This window comes from Cyrtonyx montezumae, unplaced genomic scaffold (genome assembly GCF_038088225.1).
Source record: "Cyrtonyx montezumae isolate F1298 unplaced genomic scaffold, pur_monq_1.0 scaffold_33, whole genome shotgun sequence".
NCBI lineage: Eukaryota > Metazoa > Chordata > Aves > Galliformes > Odontophoridae > Cyrtonyx > Cyrtonyx montezumae.
Genome location: NW_027072038.1, coordinates 1,055,377 through 1,072,841, shown reverse-complemented (window position 1 = coordinate 1,072,841; position 17,465 = coordinate 1,055,377). Strand labels below are relative to the sequence as shown.

Below are 17,465 nucleotides of genomic sequence, written 5' to 3'. Positions count from 1 at the left end.
CACGGGTGCCTACCGGGACGCAGCCGGTCCCGAAGTGCCGCCGGTCCGCCCGCAGCTCCCGGTCCCTCCGCGTGTCCTCGGGCCCGCCCCGGGGGCGGGGGCAGCTCGGAGCCCTCCCGTCCCCGATAAAACCCGGAGAGGCGGTGCCGGGAGGAGCAGAGCCCGGCGGCACCGGCACCGGTAACGGCGGGCGGGGACGGGGGAACAGCCAGGGACCCGCGGGCGGGGTTGGGGTTGGGGTATAGGGTTAGGGTCAGGGTGCAGGGTTGGGGTCGGGGTACGGGGTTAGGGTGTGGGATTAGGGTGCAGGGTTGGGGTCGGGGTACGGGGTTAGGGTGTGGGATTAGGGTGCAGGGTTGGGGTTAGGGTGCAGAATTAGGGTTGGAGTGAGGACACAGGGTTAGGGTGCAGAGCTGGGGTTGGGGTTAGGGTTGGGTTAGGGTGCAGGGTTAGGGTTGGGTTAGGGTGCAGGGTTAGGGTTAGGATTAGGGTGCAGGCAGCCCGGCACCACCATGCCCATCGGGACCCCTGTCCCCCAGCCCTCTGCCGCCCCACACTCCCACCCCATCCCCTGTCCCCGTGTGGGATGCTGAGTGCCACCAGCTGGTGCCCGTGGCCGGGCTGCCGTCCCTCACCATGCAGAGCCCTGCAGGCGGTTACTCGGTGCAGGCCACCGCCGCCATCGCCGCCGCCATCACCTTCCTGGTGCTCTTCACCATCGCGGGCAACGCGCTGGTGATCCTGGCCGTGCTGACCAGCCGCTCCCTGCGGGCACCCCAGAACCTCTTCCTGGTGTCGCTGGCGGCTGCCGACATCCTGGTGGCCGTCCTCATCATCCCCTTCTCGTTGGCCAACGAGCTGCTGGGCTACTGGTACTTCCAGAAGGCGTGGTGCGAGATCTACCTGGCGCTGGACGTGCTCTTCTGCACCTCCTCCATCGTCCACCTCTGCGCCATCAGCCTGGACCGCTACTGGTCCGTCAGCCGCGCCGTGGAGTACAGCGCCCGGCGCACGCCGCGCCGCGTCAAGTGCGGCATCGGCATCGTCTGGAGCATCGCCGCCGCCATCTCGCTGCCGCCGTTGGTCTATAAGGGTGAGAAGAAAGCCACGCCGGGCGGGCGGCCGCAGTGCAAGCTGAACGAGGAGGCCTGGTACATCCTCTCCTCCAGCGTCGGCTCCTTCTTCGCGCCGTGCCTCATCATGATCCTCGTCTACCTGCGCATCTACCTGATCGCCCGGCGTCGGCACCGCCGACAAAACCCCCCCGCCCCCAACCCCCCCAGCGCCGTTCCCACCGCCCGCGGGGACGCCCCGGGACCCCGTCCTCTGCCTGCAGACAGGACCTCGCTGCTGGGCTGCGATGAGCCAGCAGCACCAGGAGGGTCCCGTCAGCGCCCGCCAGCGCGGCCCAGGGACACGGTGGCCACAGGGACGGGGCGCGTGGTGCTGGCACCGGCGCTGAGCCCCGCTCCGTGGCGGAGGAAGGCTCAGGCGAACCGGGAGAAGCGCTTCACCTTCGTGTTGGCCGTGGTCATCGGCGTCTTCGTGCTCTGCTGGTTCCCCTTCTTTTTCCTCTACAGCCTGGGCGCCGTCTGCCCGCGGCGCTGCAAAGTGCCCCACGGCGTCTTCCAGTTCTTCTTCTGGATCGGGTACTGCAACAGCTCGCTCAACCCCGTCATCTACACCGCCTTCAACCGCGACTTCCGACGGGCTTTCCGACGCATCCTCTGCCGCCGCGGTGCCCGCTCGGCGTGGTGAGGGGCTCGGTGTCCTCCCCCCCCCCCCCCCCGGTGGCTCTGCTGCCCCTCCCCATGCCCTGTGCCATCTGCTGCTCCCTTTTTCCTCCCCATTTCTCCCTTTCCCTCCCCCCCCCAACCTCCGTTTCTCCTTCCTTCACCCACTGTCCCACTGGCAGTGATGTGTGGGGGCTGTGTTTGGGGGGCTGTGTTTCTCCCTGCCCCACACACGGTGCCCCCCCCTCCCACCCCCACCCCCCCCAAGAAATCAAGGGCGATTTCCCCTTTCTCCCCATACATCCCGGGTGTCCCGGCAGATGCCACCTTTTAACAATAAAAGGTGTTTTGTAGTCAGAGGAACCATCTCGCTGTCTTCTCCCCACTGCAATGGGACCCGTGGGGCCGGGGACAGATGTGGGGCAGAGCCATTTCCGCAGCCGTGGGTCACAGGCAGTGGCCACAGGAATGTGTGCAGCGTGAGTGGGAACAGAATGTTTGCACGAGTCGGTTATTTATGGCAGGAAAATGATTAGAAAAACACCCTCCATCTCTTCCCCCCCCCCACCCCAACAACCCTTGGAGAATAACTTCTTCCTGTGGGGCACGGCCCCGAGGACACCGAACTGCAATGGGGACGAAGCCCTGCACTGGGTGTGCTGATGGGGAGAGGAATCTTGGGTGTCTGATAAAGGGTTGTGCTGCCCAGCCCTGGTCAGGGGGTGTTTGTGAGCTGTGCCCACGAGGTGTTGGGTTCTGATGGTGCGGTGTGACCCACACCGGGATGGTGTATGGTGCCCCATAGCAGCGTGCTGTGACCCACACCGTTGCCTGATGGTGCACTGCGGTGGTGGATCGTGATTGACTCGTGGTGGTGTATGCTGACCCACCCCACAGTAAATGGCACTGGTGTAGCATGACCCACAGAGAGCCACTGCGGCCCCACATCAAAGACCCACGCCGGTGTATTGTGACTCACGGTGGCATTTTGTGCCCCACATCAGTGGGATCCCAAAACCCCAGGGCTCTGTGGGCCTGAGGGGGGGAAGGAGCCCACGTGGGGTGGGATCTACCCGAGGCCCTATGGGCTCTGTGGGCCCTGTGTAGGGCCCCTTGCCTACGGGGCCACTCATGATGCTGCACAGTACCCCTGACCCATGCATTCCCAGGGAACCACAGCCCCCACTCAGCCACCTTCCCCCCCCCGCACGAGGCCGGGGACAAACAGAGGACGTGGGGCCACATTCACTGAGCTCAGCCCCGTGGGATGGAGCTGGGGACATCTCGCTCCTGCAGTGACAGAGCAGCGCTGGCTCCCCGCCACCTCCAGATCCCACCAGGGACGTGGCCTCTGGCCGCCCCGAAGTCAGGCTGAGCTCTTTGGGAGCCTTTTCCCAGCTTGGACACTTTCCTTCCCATCCAGAATCCGCCGTCAGCCCGACCCGGCACGCTGGGACAGTGCTGAGGTGGCGGCGGCATGGGAGAGAGCGTGCGACCACGGCCGCTCCGTGCTGAGATGCTGGGTCCTTTCCAGCACTCCCCATGGCCCGTCCCCTGGGCTCCCCACATCCCATATCAGTGGAGGCTGTGGGGCTGGCCACGGCACTTGTGGAGTGGGGAAGATCCTATAGGGCTGAGAGTGGTTCTGCGGGGTTGGAAACATCCTATGGAGATGGGCATTGCCCTGTGGGGTTGGGGACGGGAACAGTCCTATTGGGTTGGCAGCATCCTGTGGGGCTGGACCTGCTCGTGGACCCATTGCTCGCCCTGCCCCATCACTGTGCCTTTACCCGGTCCTCTCCCCACTCCCCGGTGCTCACAGCCCTCCTCTCCCCAGTAATTTCCCCAGAACAGCACCGGGTTGTCATGGTGACTCACTAAAATCCCCCTAAGCCGGGTTTGCTGCAAAAAAGAGACCACGTAAAATTTGTATGTATTTATTTATTTATTTTTTATCAAATCCCAAAGATTGAAGGTCATAAAAAACCTGGGGGGGGGGATGTGGGGTGCGATGAGCTGCAGCCAGAGCTCAGCTCGGGGCTTTGAGGCTGCAGGGGATGGAGCTGTGTTCGTTCACAGCGGAAATAGGATGGGAACGGTCTTGTGGGGTTGGCAGCATCCTATGGGGATGGGAATGGGGCTATAGGGCTGGGCACGATCTTATGGGGCTGAGATTTGTCCTGCAGGGTGGGAAATGGTCCTATGGGGTTGGATATGGTCTTATGGGGTTGGCAACATCCTAAGGGGATGGGAATGGGCCTATAGGGTTGGGCATGCTCCTATGTGGATGGGAATGGTCTATAGGTCCGGGCTGGGCATGGCACCACGGGATTGGGCACGATCTTATGGGAATGATTCCAGTGGGAATGGGAAATGGTTCTATAGCACTGAACATAATCCTATTGGGACAGGCACTGTCCTACGGGGTTGGAAATGATCCTGTGGTGATCGGCATCGTTATATGGGGATGGAAATGGTCCTGTGGGGTGGGCATGATGCCATGGGGTTGGACACGGCCCTGTGAGGATGGGACTGCTCCTGTGGGGTTGGGCGTGGCCCTATGGAGTTGGGCACGGGGGAGAAGGGGAGAAAACAGCCAAAAGAAGAGAGAGAGAGAGACGAGAAAAGAGGAAAAATGCCAAGAAAGAGCGGCCGAGCACAGAGCCGCCGCAGCCCCGGCCCGCCCCGCTCCCTCCGTCTCTTCACTTCGGTTTTTATCACTTTTTCCCTTCCCTCCCCTCCCCCCCACGGGCCGCCTCCAGCACTGCCCCCGGGGGTCGCGGGGCGGAGCGGGGCGGCAGCGCCGGGCTGTGCCGAGGTGGGGCCGGCGTGGGACGTGTATGGGATCAGCGTGGGGCGGGGTGGGACACGTGTGGGGCCGGCGTGGGGTCTGTGGGGCCTTTGTGGGGTCTGTGGGGCCTGTGAGGCCTGTATGGGGCCTGCGTGGGGCCTGCGTGGGTTCTGTGGAGCCTATGTGAGGCTTGCGTGGGGTCTGCGTGGGGCCTGTGTGAGGCCTGTGTGGGGTATGTGGGGCCTGTGTGGGGTCTGCATGGGGCCTTGTGTCACCTTATGGGGCTGAGGTCCCCGCTTGAGGCCCTGTGGGGCCCATGGGACCCTTGTGGGGCCGATCCCCGCCTCTGGGCCCTATTAGGGTCTCTTGCTCCCATACAGCCCTGTATGGCATGGGGGGGGAGGGGGACCCCCAGTCGAGGCCCTTTGAGTCCCACACAAGGTGGGTTTCCAAACCCACGAGACCCTGTGGAGGGGAAGGAGCCTGCATGGGGGTGGGGAGGGGACCCCCTCGAGGCTTTGTGCCCCACTCTGCCTGTGGGGGTCCCTTCCTCAGGACCAACCCCATCTGACTGTGCCCTTCTTCTCTCCCCCACCGTGGCTGCAGGTGAGTGTCCCCATGGCACAAGAACGGGGCTGTCCCCGCGGCCGGGACCACCCTGTTCCCTCCTGCACCTCTGTGTCCCCCGTGGGTCCCCCCCTAGGTGGCCCAGACACATCGACATCAGCCCGGTTTCCTCCTTTTCCCACCCCCTCTCCTCGGCATTTGACAAACAGGTTGTTTTTCTGCGTGAGCGAGCGCTCGCGTGCCGTTATCTGCCAGGAGAAGCCTCGCTGAGCGCCGATTCCTGGAATCAAACAGCTTTAAAATCTCTGCTCCGAAGCGAAGCTGGGGGGAAGGAGTGTTTGCATCCTCTGCTGGCTGCGTGTTTTTGGGTGTGTGAACAGCCCCAGGCCCTTGCCCTTGCTCTTCCTGGCACCTTTGTGCCTCGTTAGCAGCGGCTGGGAGATGTGTTTGCTGAGCAGCAGCAGGCCCTCAGTGTTTGGGGATTTCCAGGAGCAGCAGCTGGATGCTGGGTTGCCTTTGCTGCCTGACCCCCCCAGAGCCACGCTGCCCTCGGGGCTGTCGTGGTGGGGTTGGGTTTGGGCATGGTGGAAAGCAGCACCGGGTGCCCCCAACCTTCCCAAGGACAGAGGGGACGCGATCTCGGGGTGGCCATGGGGATTTTGGGTGCAAACTGGCATCAACTTGCTTGGAGGAGGAGGGCGTGGGAGGGAAAAGTCAATTGCAGCCGTGCCGGAGCTGTCTCACAAAGAAGAATTTCTTTTCCCGAGGGCTTTTGGCGTTGGTTGCTGTTTTTCCTCCCCTCCTTTCCCTCCGCAGGAGAACAACTCATCTCCCCACCAAGGAGCAGCTCCCTTCCCTGCAGGTGCCTGCAGTGGGAAGAGGGGCTCAGAACCTCCTTCCTACACCCTGTGGGTCCCATCCTGCCCCCCGATCGTGGTTATGGGGGCAGAGGCCTCCTGGCTGCTCTGGTGCTCTCATGCTGTGGGATGGAGTGCACACCCCCGTGTGCCTCAGCTCTCTCTGCCCCTGTCTCCCCAGCGTGCTGTGCCACATGTGTCTGTGAGGGTTTGCTCCCATGGTCTGGTCCTGCCCCATCCCGGTCCCCACACTCCTGGGGTGGCAGCGACACACAGACATCGGTGGTGAGCCCAGGGGGTTGGCACCAGCACACAGTGCCTTTGTTCCTCCCCAGCGAGCCCGGCAGTGGGGCTTCCCCTCTCGCCATTGTGAGTGCAGTTTGGGCACCATTTGGCCAACACTTCATTATTTCCAGGCAAGGGATGTCTCGTGCCATCCCTCCCTGCCCTTATCTTTCTGCCTCTTTTCAGATGAGGGCCTGGTTCTCTGACTCGGGGCGAAGAGTGGAAGTTTTCCTGCCCTTGCAGCGCTGGTACAGGCCGCTCACGGGGCGCTGCTGCCAGGTCTGCACCCCGAGGAGCTGGGTAAGCCCAGGTTTGGCTGAGGGCTGTTGCCTCCCCCAGTCAGAGCCAACCCTGTGCCCCTTGCTCTGCTCCCAGGATGGCTTCTACCACGCACACATCTCCTCCCTCGGCTTCCGCAGTGTCACCTGGGTGACAGAGGAGGACACCAGGTGAGGCCGGGGCTCGGGTGAGAGCCCTGTGCTGGGAGCACTGGGTAAAGCACCCATTCCTGCTTTTGTTCCCTCTGTCCAAATCCCTGTGGATGTAAGTTCCTCTGTGGCACTTGAGTGTCTCCAAGTGCAGAGTGCTTATAACAGCAGACAGGAAAGGGCTTGGTCCATTCCTCTGCTTACTGACATGTCACCCTTGTGGCCTGGAGAGGCAGCCAGCCACGACATCAAGGGTCTGTGACTTCTGAAATCAACACTTGGGCTCCTTAAGCTGTTGGGAAGAACCTGAGAAGGGGCAGGGGATGCTCTTGTTCTCCCTTCAGGCTCTGGAACAGGGAGGATCTCATGAATGTAGGGCTGGCTTGCTCCCAGCCCCCATGCACAGCTGAGGGGCTGACCTGGCTGCCCAGGAACTGCTCTCCTGCAGTTAGCTGATTCTGGAGGTGCTGGACTCCTCTGGTCCCTCTCCTTTCCCGAGCAGTCCCTGGTGTCTTGGCAGTTTTATGCTGTTTTTTTTTTTTTCCAAATCGGGTCACGACGCTCCCTTCTGCTTGAAATATCCCAGCTCCCAGCTTTCAATCTCTTTGAATAATTCATCTCTGCTCAGAGTGCCTCAGGAGCTGCGGGATGCTGAAGGGAGGCTGGGGATGCGAGGCTGTGAGCCAGAGCAGACAGACTGAGGTACCAATCCCCACGTCACTGCCTGGGCGCCTTGCACCAGCTTCCTGCACACCGCAAAGCTCGAAGCCTCAGTTTCACCCCTCTCTGACCCGGTGGTGCTCGTGTAGCTCTCAGATGTGGAGCACATTTGGGGAGGTCCCCAGCTCAGGACGGAGCATTGCTGCTGGCAGGGGCTGTGTGCTGAGCAGGCTGTTGCTGCCAGCAGCAGCTTTGGGGACACTGCCTGGTGCCTGGAGAGCTTCCATCGCAGCCTGAAGCCACCAGCGTGTTCCCAACATGTTTCCCCAGCTGTGAGATAGGAACCAGAGTTTCAAAAGCTTGCCAAGAGCATGTGTGCGGGAGGCTGAAGCAGCTCCAGCACCCTGCAGGCGTGCTGCACTCATCCCTCTGCCTCCTCACCCAGGTACCGGGGCTGGCTGGTGCGGCGGATCTGCTGTGTCCTGGCTGTAGGGGGCTGGAAAGTGCTTGCCAACACCCCCGGGGACCTCCCAGAAAGAGTCTGCAGAAGCAAGAGGTGTGTGGGGACAGCAAGAGGTGCGTGGGGACAGCTCCCTGCTCCCCTTTACTGCTGCCCCCATGTGGGGTCCTCCCGTGGGGGTTGCTCTGTGCCGCACGGTGCTGGGTGACGTGGCCTTGTCAGGCACCTGTCACCTCCACCCTTGTCACTGTTAATGATACAGCACTGGGTTGGCAGCCAGTACATTGTAATTACTGTAATCTATAGCTGCTTTCTTTTTGTTGGTTTTTTCTCCCTGAAAAACACGTTAACCCTTGGCTCCCACTTCGTGTCCGTGCAGGGTGCAGGATGTCGTTGCCAGGCAGGTGAGTGGCTGCAGAGGGGACAGCAAATTCCAGCAACAGTGGAAGGAGAAAGTTCTCAGGATCCTGGCTGGGATCCAGGCCCCGCTCTGCCTTCCCATGCTCAGGTGGGTGTGGGATGTGTGGCATTGCCCAGCCCCATGTTGGGGGTCCCAGCTCCCAGGTGGGGTGTTCCCAGCCCCATCAGCCCTCAGTTTGTGTAGGGCTCCATGCATGAGGCTTTGCTCCTCACATAGCCCCATGGGGAAACTTTCCCCTCCACAGAGTGGAGTGCAACACCAGGGTGGCAAAGGGGGGAAAAAGGCTTAACTGGGGGGGATGGAAAGCAAAGCAAAGCAAAGGGAAATTTTTCTTTTTAAGCTCTTCTTCTTCTTTTTTTTTTTTTTTTCTTTTTACCTCCTGTCATTGAGAAATTGGCAATTAAAGGTTGCATTGTAGCCTAATTGCTTGTCTGATTGAGCTGCAATAAAAGAACCCTCTGAGCAGTCTGCAGTATTTAAAGGGAAGAAATTACCCAGGGGATAAAAGCATTCGGATCCTTCCCGTAAGGGTGTGCGGGAGGACGGGGAGATGGAGGTGTAATTGACTTGAGCTTTTGTTGCTGGGGGGAGAGGGGGTGGTCTTGTCACATCCAGCCTTTAATGTTTTAACTTAATTTATAATAAAGCTGTTTATTTGCTTCAAGGGAGCTGAGCAGCAAGACAAAGAGTTGATGCTGCACAGTGAGCCATCTTGCTCAGCACCGTTTGGTGCTTGTATGGGGAAACTGAGGCAGGGGACAGTGCAGTGATGGGGGAAGGAGGTGCCCACGGCCCTGGCTGGTGCCTGGGTGCTGTCTCATTGCCTGGCAGAGGTTCTGGGGGGCTTTGGGTGCAGCCCACAGCTTTGTAGAGCTGCTCACCCCTGTGCTGTGCTGCTCCATCCCGCAGGCTGTGCTGCTGGACCCTGCTCCGCTTCCTGAGCCGCCTCTTCCTCAGCGTGCAGCTGCACCAGGGACAGCTGGAGATGGTGCTGAGGGCTGCCAGGACGGTGAGGAACCCAGCTGCCTGCTCCTGGCACACTGCAGTGCTGAGCTCTCACCATTTCCTCTATCCCCACAGCCCGGCGTGCCGCTGGTTTTCCTCTCCACCCACAAGTCCCAGCTGGATGGGCTGCTCCTCTCCTTCCTCCTCTTCTCCCAGGGCCTGGGGGTGCCCAGAGTGATGGTGGGCGACTTGACCTGCAGCCCTCGCCTCCAGTAAGGCACAGGGAGTCCTCCTCCAGGCTGACACGTGGCTGCTTCCCCACATGGGCTGAGTGCAGTTGCACAAACCAAGCGGGGCAAGGGAGTGGGAAGGCGCAGGGTTGGCAGCAGGGACATGATCTCACGCAGGGTGGGCACTCACGGTAGTTTCTTTCCCCACAGGGCCTTGCTTGGCTGCCTGGGAGCCGTGTTCCTGCCCACGAGTGTGGAGGCTTTGGGTGACCAGGATGGAGGGCTCCCAGCAGCTGTGCTGACCTCAGTAAGTCTCACTGCAGCATTCCCCCAGTGCTGGGATGGGAAGCAGAATCATGGAGTTTTGGGTTGGGTTTAAGATCATCCAGTTCTGACCCATGCCATGTGGGGAAAACCCCCCCAAGCTCCCAAGGCACTCGTTGAAGGCATCTTGGGCCCACAGGCAGAAGGGCAAAGCTGCCAGGACACGTTAAACCCCAGCAATGGGTGATGGCAGCTCCCTTGTGCCCTTACGGTGCCACCATCACCCCCAGCTTCACCCTTCTGCTCCAGTATGTGGAGGAGGTGCTGAGGTGCCAGCAGCCTCTCGTGGTCTTCCTGGAGGAGCCCTGTTCCCTGTGGCACCTCTCCAGCCATGCCCGTGCGTGGCTGGCCCCGCTGTACCGTGCTGTGCAGGATGGCACTGTGCCTGATGTCCTCCTGGTCCCTGTGGGCATCGCCTATGATCGGCCCCCCGATGGATTCCACAGGGACAGAGTGGTGAGGCTGCACGCTGGGGGTGGGGGCATCCCTTCTGTCACCCCCTCATTAACTCTTCCCTCCTTCCCCCCCCAGCATGGTGCTCAGCCCCTTGGCCTCGGGGCCTGTCTCTGGGCAGCGTGCCGAGCTCTGCGCCAACACTTCGGCTGTGCTCGTGTGGACTTGGCCCAGCCCTTCTCCTTGCAGGTAGGGAGGTGTGGGGTTTGGCTGGGACTTCTCTGGTAGAGCTGGCTCCCAGGATCCAGCCCAGCCCTAAAGGATGTGCTGCAGCAGTGCTCAGGGCTGGGTGAGCCTTGTGGGATCGTACAGAGGGGGGAGATCTGCAGAGATCCTTTGAGCCCACGGGGCAGCTCTTAGAGGGACTGAGAGCAATGAGTCAGCTGCGGGCTGTGGGCATTCACAGGCTGTGTCCTCCTCTCCAGGAGTTTATGGCAAAACAACTCACCTGCTGGGACAGCACGGGGAGGCTGCTGGAGGAGCTGCTGCCCACCATCCTCAGCATGCCGTAAGCTGGGGGGAGCAGTGCCTTGCCCCCAGTGCCTATTCCCAGCCCCACTTTCTCACCTCTCAGCCTGTTTCCTATAGCTCCAACAAGCCAGATTACAGCAGGGTAAAGGGTCCGGAGCACAGAACAACCACCAGCTCAGAGGCAGAAGAGGAAACAATGGTGACCAAGCTGGGCCTGCATGCCCTGAGTGGTATGGGACTCTGGGGTGGGCATGGGAATTCTCAGGACCACACGTCCCCACTCCCCCCATGACCAACAGCGGCCGCACTGCTGTTACTGCTCACAGATGCCATCTCCTGCTCCGCCGTCACGGCTGTGGGGATCACATCTGCACTGCTGCTGCACAAACACCCCAAGGTGAGCCAGAGCCCTTTGGAGTTTCCAGCTCTCTCTCTGCTGCTGGAGCAAGTTTTTAGGCCTGCCCCTGCCCCTTGGGAGCTCCCAGCCAGCTCAGCCCCCTCTTCCCACAGTGCGTGCGGCTCTCCCAGCTCATGGAAGACTTTGCATGGCTGCTGGAGGAGACGCTGCTGCGGCAGCACGACGTGAGCTTCTCAGGGCAGCTCCGTGCCCTGGTGCTGCACAGCCTGGCCCTGCTCAGAGCCCACCTCACCCTCTACCACCTCGCACCCCTCGGTGACGTCCTGGTGGTGATCAGGGACTCGGCAGCGATGCGGTGGGAGCTGAGCCACCACAGCACCCAACTTGTGCCCATCTTCGCCAGTGAGGCAGTGGGAGGTGAGCAGTGGGGTGCTGGGGGGTCCCTGTGCTGTGTCACGGTGATGCTGCTCACCACCCTTGTGCCCGCAGCCTGTGCCATCCGTGCCTTGCTGCTGGAGCTGCTGCCTTTTGTGGGGGAAGCCCCCTGCCCCTCCAGCATCACATTCAGCGAGGATGAGCTGCACCGCAAGATCCTGGCGCTGCTGCAGCTGCTGCCCCCCAGCCTGCTGGGGCTGAAGGTGGGTGCAGGTGGCACGAGGGCTGCTGATGACACGAGGTGGTTGCCGGCTCCTTGCCACCCCCTTCTCCCTGCAGCCCTGCCAGCTCAACTTCTGGAACCAGGACATCTTGGACAAGCTCATGCTGTGCGGGCTGCTGAAGGCTGAAGAGGTGGGTACCCTCGAGTCCTGGTCAGGAAGGCAGCAAGGGACTGCAGCACGAGTCCACTGCTCCCCTGGATCGGGAGCTTTGTCCTGGATAGGTGTGAGCGGATGGGGACACGTGGTTGCAGCCCAAAGCTTTGTTCTGCAGGAGGGCAAGCCCTACCTCTGCGACACGTCCTCCTGGCAACCGAGTGGGAAGCTGAGTTGGACTGACCTGGACTTCAGTGACAGTGACAGCGATGGCAAACACCACAAACGCTGCTTCAAGGTACGCAGGAGCTCCCTGCTCCATGGCCCCAGGATCCCTTGGGGCACTGAGGCTTAACAAACTCACTGAACATCTGTCTCTTCTCTCTCCAGATCTGTGAGCCCAAAGGCTCACCCGGTTCCCTCTTCTTCTTTTGCCACCTCCTCAGCCCTGTGCTGGTGACCTATGTGCGAGCAGTGGATTTCCTAGAGCAACACAGCTGGCCCCAGCCTGGTAGGGGCCCCTGCCCCAGACCTCCCACATAACCCTGGGCCACCTGTTCTGCCCCCACACCAGCTTCTCTGCCCCACTAACCCTTGTAACCTCAGCCCTGCGCTGAAGCTGGAGGGGCTGCGGTGCCATGGGGTGGGGGGACATGGAAGTTTTCTCCTTGCCCCAATGCTTACCCTGCTCCCCTTTCAGAAGGAACGTGTGCAGGTGCACTGCAGCAGTTCCTGGCAGAGCAGGATGGTTCGGGTGAGCATGATGGCAGGGGGACCCCAGCCCCGGCTGGGCTGTGGGTGGAACAGGGGTAGGAGACACCTTTGGGGATTTCTGTCATTACAGAGTGCCCCATGTGGAGCCTGGCACTGAGCACGCTGCAGAGCTTCAAGAACATAGGGGTGAGCGTGGGGGGGGGGGGCTCCTGCCCCATCCCCCTCAGGAGCCTCGCAGGTGACACCCCCATTCCTCCTCAGGTGCTGGAGGAGACATCGAGCCCCTTGGGGCCCCTTCTGCACCTGGCACAGCCGTTCTGCTCCAGTGAGGGCCTGGGGAAGCTACGAGCCTTCCTCGAGCAGTTCATGCAGCTGTAGCCACTGACCCTGCAGAGCAATAAAGTCGGCACAGAGGGAGCAGCGGCCGTCTCCTGGTGCAGATTTATTGAGCACTGTCATGGCAAGGCACGGGGGGGTCTGAGGTGGGGGCCTGGTCCTCACACCACCTTGTTGCAGATAGTGCCCAGTTCCTCGATCTCGCACTGCACCTCGTCGCCTCGCTGCAAAGGCACGAGATGCTGCAGCCCTATGCAAGTGGGGGCTCCTTCTGTACCCCATGGGGAAGACAGATGGGGAGGGGGCTGCTGGGGGAGAGCAGTGGGGGGGGTTTCTACTTCCAGCAGGAACAAGGAACCCTGGAGGGAGAAATCTGGGGCGCTGGGGGAGGTCGGTGACAAGAGACAGGGAGGGCAAAGTGCGAAGCTGAAGTGCTAACCTTAGAGGGAACTGTTCTTGCTCTTGTCACCCTGACCCACCTGGCCCTGTGCAGTGACACCACCCCATGCTCACCTTGAGGAACACGGGGGGCTTCCGGAAAACCCCCACACCAGGAGGGGTTCCCGTCAGCAGGACATCCCCGGGGCGCAGCGTGACAAACCTGGGAGGCACAGATGTCAACTGGTGTCCCCCCAGGGAACCAGGATGCTGCTGCCCCCTCCTGCCCGTGCTACGTACTGGGACACCCAGGCAACGAGCTGGGGCAGCTTGAAGACGAGCTGGTTGGTGCTGCTGCTCTGCATCAGCTGCCCATTAACGCTGCAGCGGATCCGCAGGTTGTGGACATCTGCAGAGGATTTGTGTCATCCCAGGGAGCTGGGAAAAAAGCCTCCCATCCTGCCCAGTCCCCACCTGTCACTGAGTCCTTAGTGACAATAGCTGGCCCTAAGGGACAGAAGGTGTCAAAGGTCTTCCCCAGCAGCCACTGCCTCCCATTCCTTCGCATCTGCCAGTCCCGGGCGCTGACATCGTTGGCCACAGTGAAGCCCACGATGTGCTCCAGTGCTGCTGACTCCTGGATGGGGGGTGGGGGGGGGCACAGGGACCCGCTAAGCCAACGGGATGGGGACACACAACGGGGGCGGGTCCAGGCCGTGCCAACGCGTTACCTGGATGTGCCGCCCCGCCTTCCCAATGATGGCAGCCAGCTCCACCTCCCAGTCCACCTCCTGGGAGAGAAAACGGGGTGCGGGGGGGCTCAGCCAGGCCGCACCCCGCAGTGTTACGGGGCCCGCGGGCACTTACACTGCTCTCGGCCGGGTGCACAATGTCATCGAAGGGCCCGGTGATGGCGCTGGGGAACTTGCTGAAGATGAGGGGCTCCTTGGGCACCTTGACGTCCTGCTCCAGGCAGTGGTCGCGGTAGTTCAGCCCCACACAGATCACCTTCTCGGGGTCATCGATGGGCGCCAACAGCCGCACTCCCGCCCGGAGCAGACGGTGCCGGCCCGAGGCCAGCGCTCTGCGGGGCGGGGCTGAGCGCGGGGAGCACCTCCAGAGCCTCGGAACACCGCTCCGGCGCCCGGCACCCGCCTGGGGGTCCCAGCACAAACCCCCACCCCACCCCGTTGCTCTCCAGCTCCCAGCTCCGCACCCCACAGCGAACCTCGGGGCCCCGCACACCGCCTTAGGATCCCATCGCCCAACTCGGGCCTCCCCACCTGCGGGCAGCCTGCAGCCCGTGCTCGCCGCTCTCCAGGAAGGCCCGCATGGAGCGGGGCAGCGCGGGCTCGGCCTCGCTGAGGTCCACCACGTCCCCGCCCTCCTCCTCCTCCAGCCCCAGCCGGGGCCCGGCCGTCCCGGGGCCCTGGAAGCGGAGCAGGCGCATGGCGCGGGGCAGCGCCGCGGACAGCCGGGCCGGGGCCATGGGACGCGCGCGGTGATGACGTAAGAACGGCGCGACGGCGGAGGGCCCGCCCCCCTCGGAGGCCCGACCAATGGGAGCGCGGCGGAGGCGGGGCTCGCGTGCTGCACCGCTGGCGCGCAGGTGGAGTCCGGAACCGCCCGCGTCTGTGGCCGTGTCTGCGCCGTCCTGGCCGCGGTCTCCTGGCGGGTGATCGCATCCCCCGTCCCTCCCCTCCTCCCGGTCTTTCTCCGGGTCCGTTCCCTCAGAGTGTCTCTTTGCACGAGTCACAGACGATGCTCTCTTCCACGACAGGGACACCCAGAACTACTGATGGTTCTGTGAACTTTACCTCCCAGTGCACGACGTGACGTTATGATGTGGAATGCCAGTAACAAAAATCATAAAACCACGACATCCCCCCCTAATTCCACATCACTACATCACGCTTAATATATATACATGCACACACGATGATTAACGAGCATTAAATACACGCACACTCACATATATGTACATGTACACGGAATCCCAGACTGCACTCCCCCACCACCAAATTCCCTTCTGCTATACGTTGAATATCCTCATTCTTCTGCATCACCCACAGAGTGGACCCAGGTCCCTGAGCAAATACAGTTCCATGAAGAGGTCTTTCCTTTCCTGTTCCCAACTTGGCTGGGACCCCCACGTGTAGACCCACTTGTAAATTGGGAACAGTGGGGACAGCATTGCTGCAGCACCCATGGGTGCCCGGCTCCTCAGCATCCCATCAGAGTACCCCGTACCCGCTCAGCAGAGAAAGAGCCCTGAAAAAAAATCCCCAGTGCTTCATTTGGGGCCAAAAAGGCAGAAAAAGCAGAAGCTTGGGGGGGGACGGTGTGGGGGGATATGGGGACCCTTAGCTCCTATCCCCATCTGGGACTGATAGGGCTGAGGTCTCAGGGTGGGAGAAAGAGAGGGATTGAGATCCCGACCCCCCAAAAAGCAGAGGGATAAAAGAGGAGGGAGAAGCGGGAGATGGGTGGGGGGACAGGGGAACGAGGACACTTTGAGGGTGACATTAACCCTCTCGTTCCAGGAAGGGAACGCTCAGCTTTGACTCAGCAGCACTCAGAGCGAAAGCCATCCCTCCCGCCGTGATGCTCTGCCAAAAATTCTGCCCTGCAGTGCTTGGCCCGGCCCGTGCCTCAGTTTCCCCTCGTGTGATGCACATTGGTGCCACCCCCCCGCCCCTCATCGGGACCCACGGTGAGTCCATTGGTGACAAATGTGTCACTGAGTGACAGCGTTAGGGTGGGAATGCATCGAGCACTGCACCCAGGGGAGAGCTGAGCAGCAGGATGGGGGGGCGAGGAGGGCAGCCCCAAGGGGAAGGTCTCCCCCTATGGAAAAATGGATTGTTTAATGCCTTGGGCGAGATGCTGGAGAAGAGGAAAGTGGGGAAGTTAAAATAGGTCACCTGGGCACCGCCTGAACACCGCCCCCTCCCCAGGCTCCCCTCTGTAGGCTCAGAGTTGTTTTTTTTTCCTCGTGTTTCACACAGAAGGTGTCAGTTCGGCTCAGTACCTTGAGGTACAAATTGCTAATAAACTAAACTGTGAGTATGAGACTTACTGTGAGTCCAAAAAGAAAATCCCTACTCCAGAGACACACTGAACCACGGGGAATGTGTGCTGCTCTTTCAAAGAGGAGCATTTCCAAAAGAGGGCACCAGATGCACACTTTTAAACTGCATTTCTACTGGTTTCTTGAGCCTGTTTCCCTCTCCTTTCCACACGACTTCCTCCACAACAGATACAGACTGCCCTGAATAGAAAGTACACATATTTTGGCAGTCATGTTGTGCTTTTAGACACCAAGAACTGCTTTTTCTTTGTGCCGGAATAAACTCTTTCTGTATTAAAATTGGCTGTATGATATGAAAGAACTGATATTTCAACACATTTTCACATTCACACACACAGCTGAGCAGCAAAGCTGTGGTCTTACTGTTGGGTTTCTGATTGCTCAGCCAGTTTTGCCCCATAGCTTTTTCCTGCAGTCCCCAGGAATGCCTTGCTTTGGGCCATATTGTTACGAGCGGGGACATCATGAGGTTAAATGTGGCCTTCCTTTCTGGGCTGCTTCCTATTACCTCTTGGTCGAAGAGAAATGTGAAGTCCCAGAGGACTTGATTAAGCTGAATGTGATTGAGACCCAAATCGTCTGTGGACTGACCAAAGCTCTGCAGGAAACCTCGTGGTTTGCCCCTCTTTGCCCTCTCTCCCTCCCTAAACATGTCTGGTGGCAGAGCTGAGCTTTCCCAGGCTCTGGGACAACTCTCTAATGAACTCTCATCCCACATTTTTGCTTTAAAATGGGTGTGTTTTGTCCTTTCCTCTACTCATCTTGCAGCAGCCACGGTAGTGAGTGCAGGAAAAGACTTTCCAGGAGCTGATGGGGCAGTGCTGTGAACCAGGGCTCAGCAGTTGGGTCAAAGCCTCCTGACATCATATATTTTAAGAAACACAGTGAAATAACTCTCCCCATCATGGGAGAGGAGGGCAGGCAGGGAAATGAAGCTCACTCCTGTAATTAGATCCACATATCATGCCCACGTAGATTCAGGACTGGGAACGGAAGGCCTCTGCTATTCTGCTGCCTCACAGTGGTGTGATGGTTCGTGGGTACCACTGTGTCTGTGCAGGTTCAGCTGACATTCTCTATCCTAATATGCTAAGGAGGAGTTTGTCTGCAAGTGGCTTTTTTTACTGCACCTGAATTCATTCATCTTTCCAAAAATAACAGTGAAGGTATAAAAAAAACCCCATGCTTCAGCTTGTCCTGGACATCACCAT

At 60.4% G+C, this 17,465-nt stretch overlaps 3 protein-coding genes across 4 annotated transcripts; 2 read left to right on the top strand and 1 right to left on the bottom strand.

Moving 5' to 3' along the window:
* Positions 1-465: 465 nt before the first annotated feature.
* ADRA2B (adrenoceptor alpha 2B) lies at positions 466-1,769 on the top strand. Its single transcript, XM_065745013.1, has one exon. The coding sequence runs from the start codon at positions 637-639 to the stop codon at positions 1,756-1,758; it is 1,122 nt and encodes a 373-aa protein (XP_065601085.1). The 5' UTR covers positions 466-636; the 3' UTR covers positions 1,759-1,769.
* A 4,650-nt stretch (positions 1,770-6,419) lies between these two features.
* Positions 6,420-12,827, top strand: LOC136054000 (glycerol-3-phosphate acyltransferase 2, mitochondrial-like). The gene is made up of 18 exons (XM_065745019.1): positions 6,420-6,533; positions 6,609-6,682; positions 7,767-7,877; positions 8,161-8,289; positions 9,112-9,211; positions 9,283-9,419; positions 9,588-9,684; positions 9,951-10,343; positions 10,580-10,662; positions 10,743-10,855; positions 10,952-11,022; positions 11,136-11,621; positions 11,698-11,772; positions 11,914-12,033; positions 12,126-12,246; positions 12,436-12,489; positions 12,580-12,635; positions 12,711-12,827. Exons 1-18 carry the CDS (start codon positions 6,420-6,422, stop codon positions 12,825-12,827), a joined length of 2,451 nt encoding a protein of 816 aa, XP_065601091.1.
* LOC136054006 (fumarylacetoacetate hydrolase domain-containing protein 2-like) lies at positions 12,792-14,652 on the bottom strand. 2 transcript variants are annotated; one of them, XM_065745029.1, is made up of 7 exons: positions 14,447-14,652; positions 14,031-14,247; positions 13,895-13,954; positions 13,638-13,800; positions 13,464-13,572; positions 13,299-13,386; positions 12,875-13,009 (listed from the first exon to the last, which is right to left on the bottom strand). In XM_065745029.1, exons 1-7 carry the CDS (start codon positions 14,650-14,652, stop codon positions 12,947-12,949), a joined length of 906 nt encoding a protein of 301 aa, XP_065601101.1. In that variant the 3' UTR covers positions 12,875-12,946. The 2 variants fall into 2 exon arrangements, with proteins under 2 accessions (XP_065601102.1, XP_065601101.1); XM_065745030.1 differs by lacking the exons at positions 13,299-13,386; positions 13,464-13,572 and having other exon boundaries at positions 12,792-13,009; positions 14,447-14,646.
* Between the last annotated feature and the right edge of the window lie 2,813 nt (positions 14,653-17,465).

What these genes read in the sequence shown, in the direction of transcription:
- ADRA2B (XM_065745013.1), top strand. Translation starts at nt 637, where the DNA reads ATGCAGAGCCCTGCAGGCGGTTACTCGGTGCAGGCCACCGCCGCCATC.
- LOC136054000 (XM_065745019.1), top strand. Translation starts at nt 6,420, where the DNA reads ATGAGGGCCTGGTTCTCTGACTCGGGGCGAAGAGTGGAAGTTTTCCTG. An exon ending in CAGCAGCTGTGCTGACCTCA is followed by an intron (nt 9,685 to 9,950) that starts GTAAGTCTCACT and finishes CTTCTGCTCCAG; the next exon opens with TATGTGGAGGAGGTGCTGAG. An exon ending in GGGCCTGCATGCCCTGAGTG is followed by an intron (nt 10,856 to 10,951) that starts GTATGGGACTCT and finishes TACTGCTCACAG; the next exon opens with ATGCCATCTCCTGCTCCGCC.
- LOC136054006 (XM_065745029.1), bottom strand. Translation starts at nt 14,652, where the DNA reads ATGGCCCCGGCCCGGCTGTCCGCGGCGCTGCCCCGCGCCATGCGCCTG. An exon ending in CACTAAGGACTCAGTGACAG is followed by an intron (nt 13,573 to 13,637) that starts GTGGGGACTGGG and finishes AATCCTCTGCAG; the next exon opens with ATGTCCACAACCTGCGGATC. An exon ending in AGCCCCCCGTGTTCCTCAAG is followed by an intron (nt 13,010 to 13,298) that starts GTGAGCATGGGG and finishes GTGCCTTTGCAG; the next exon opens with CGAGGCGACGAGGTGCAGTG.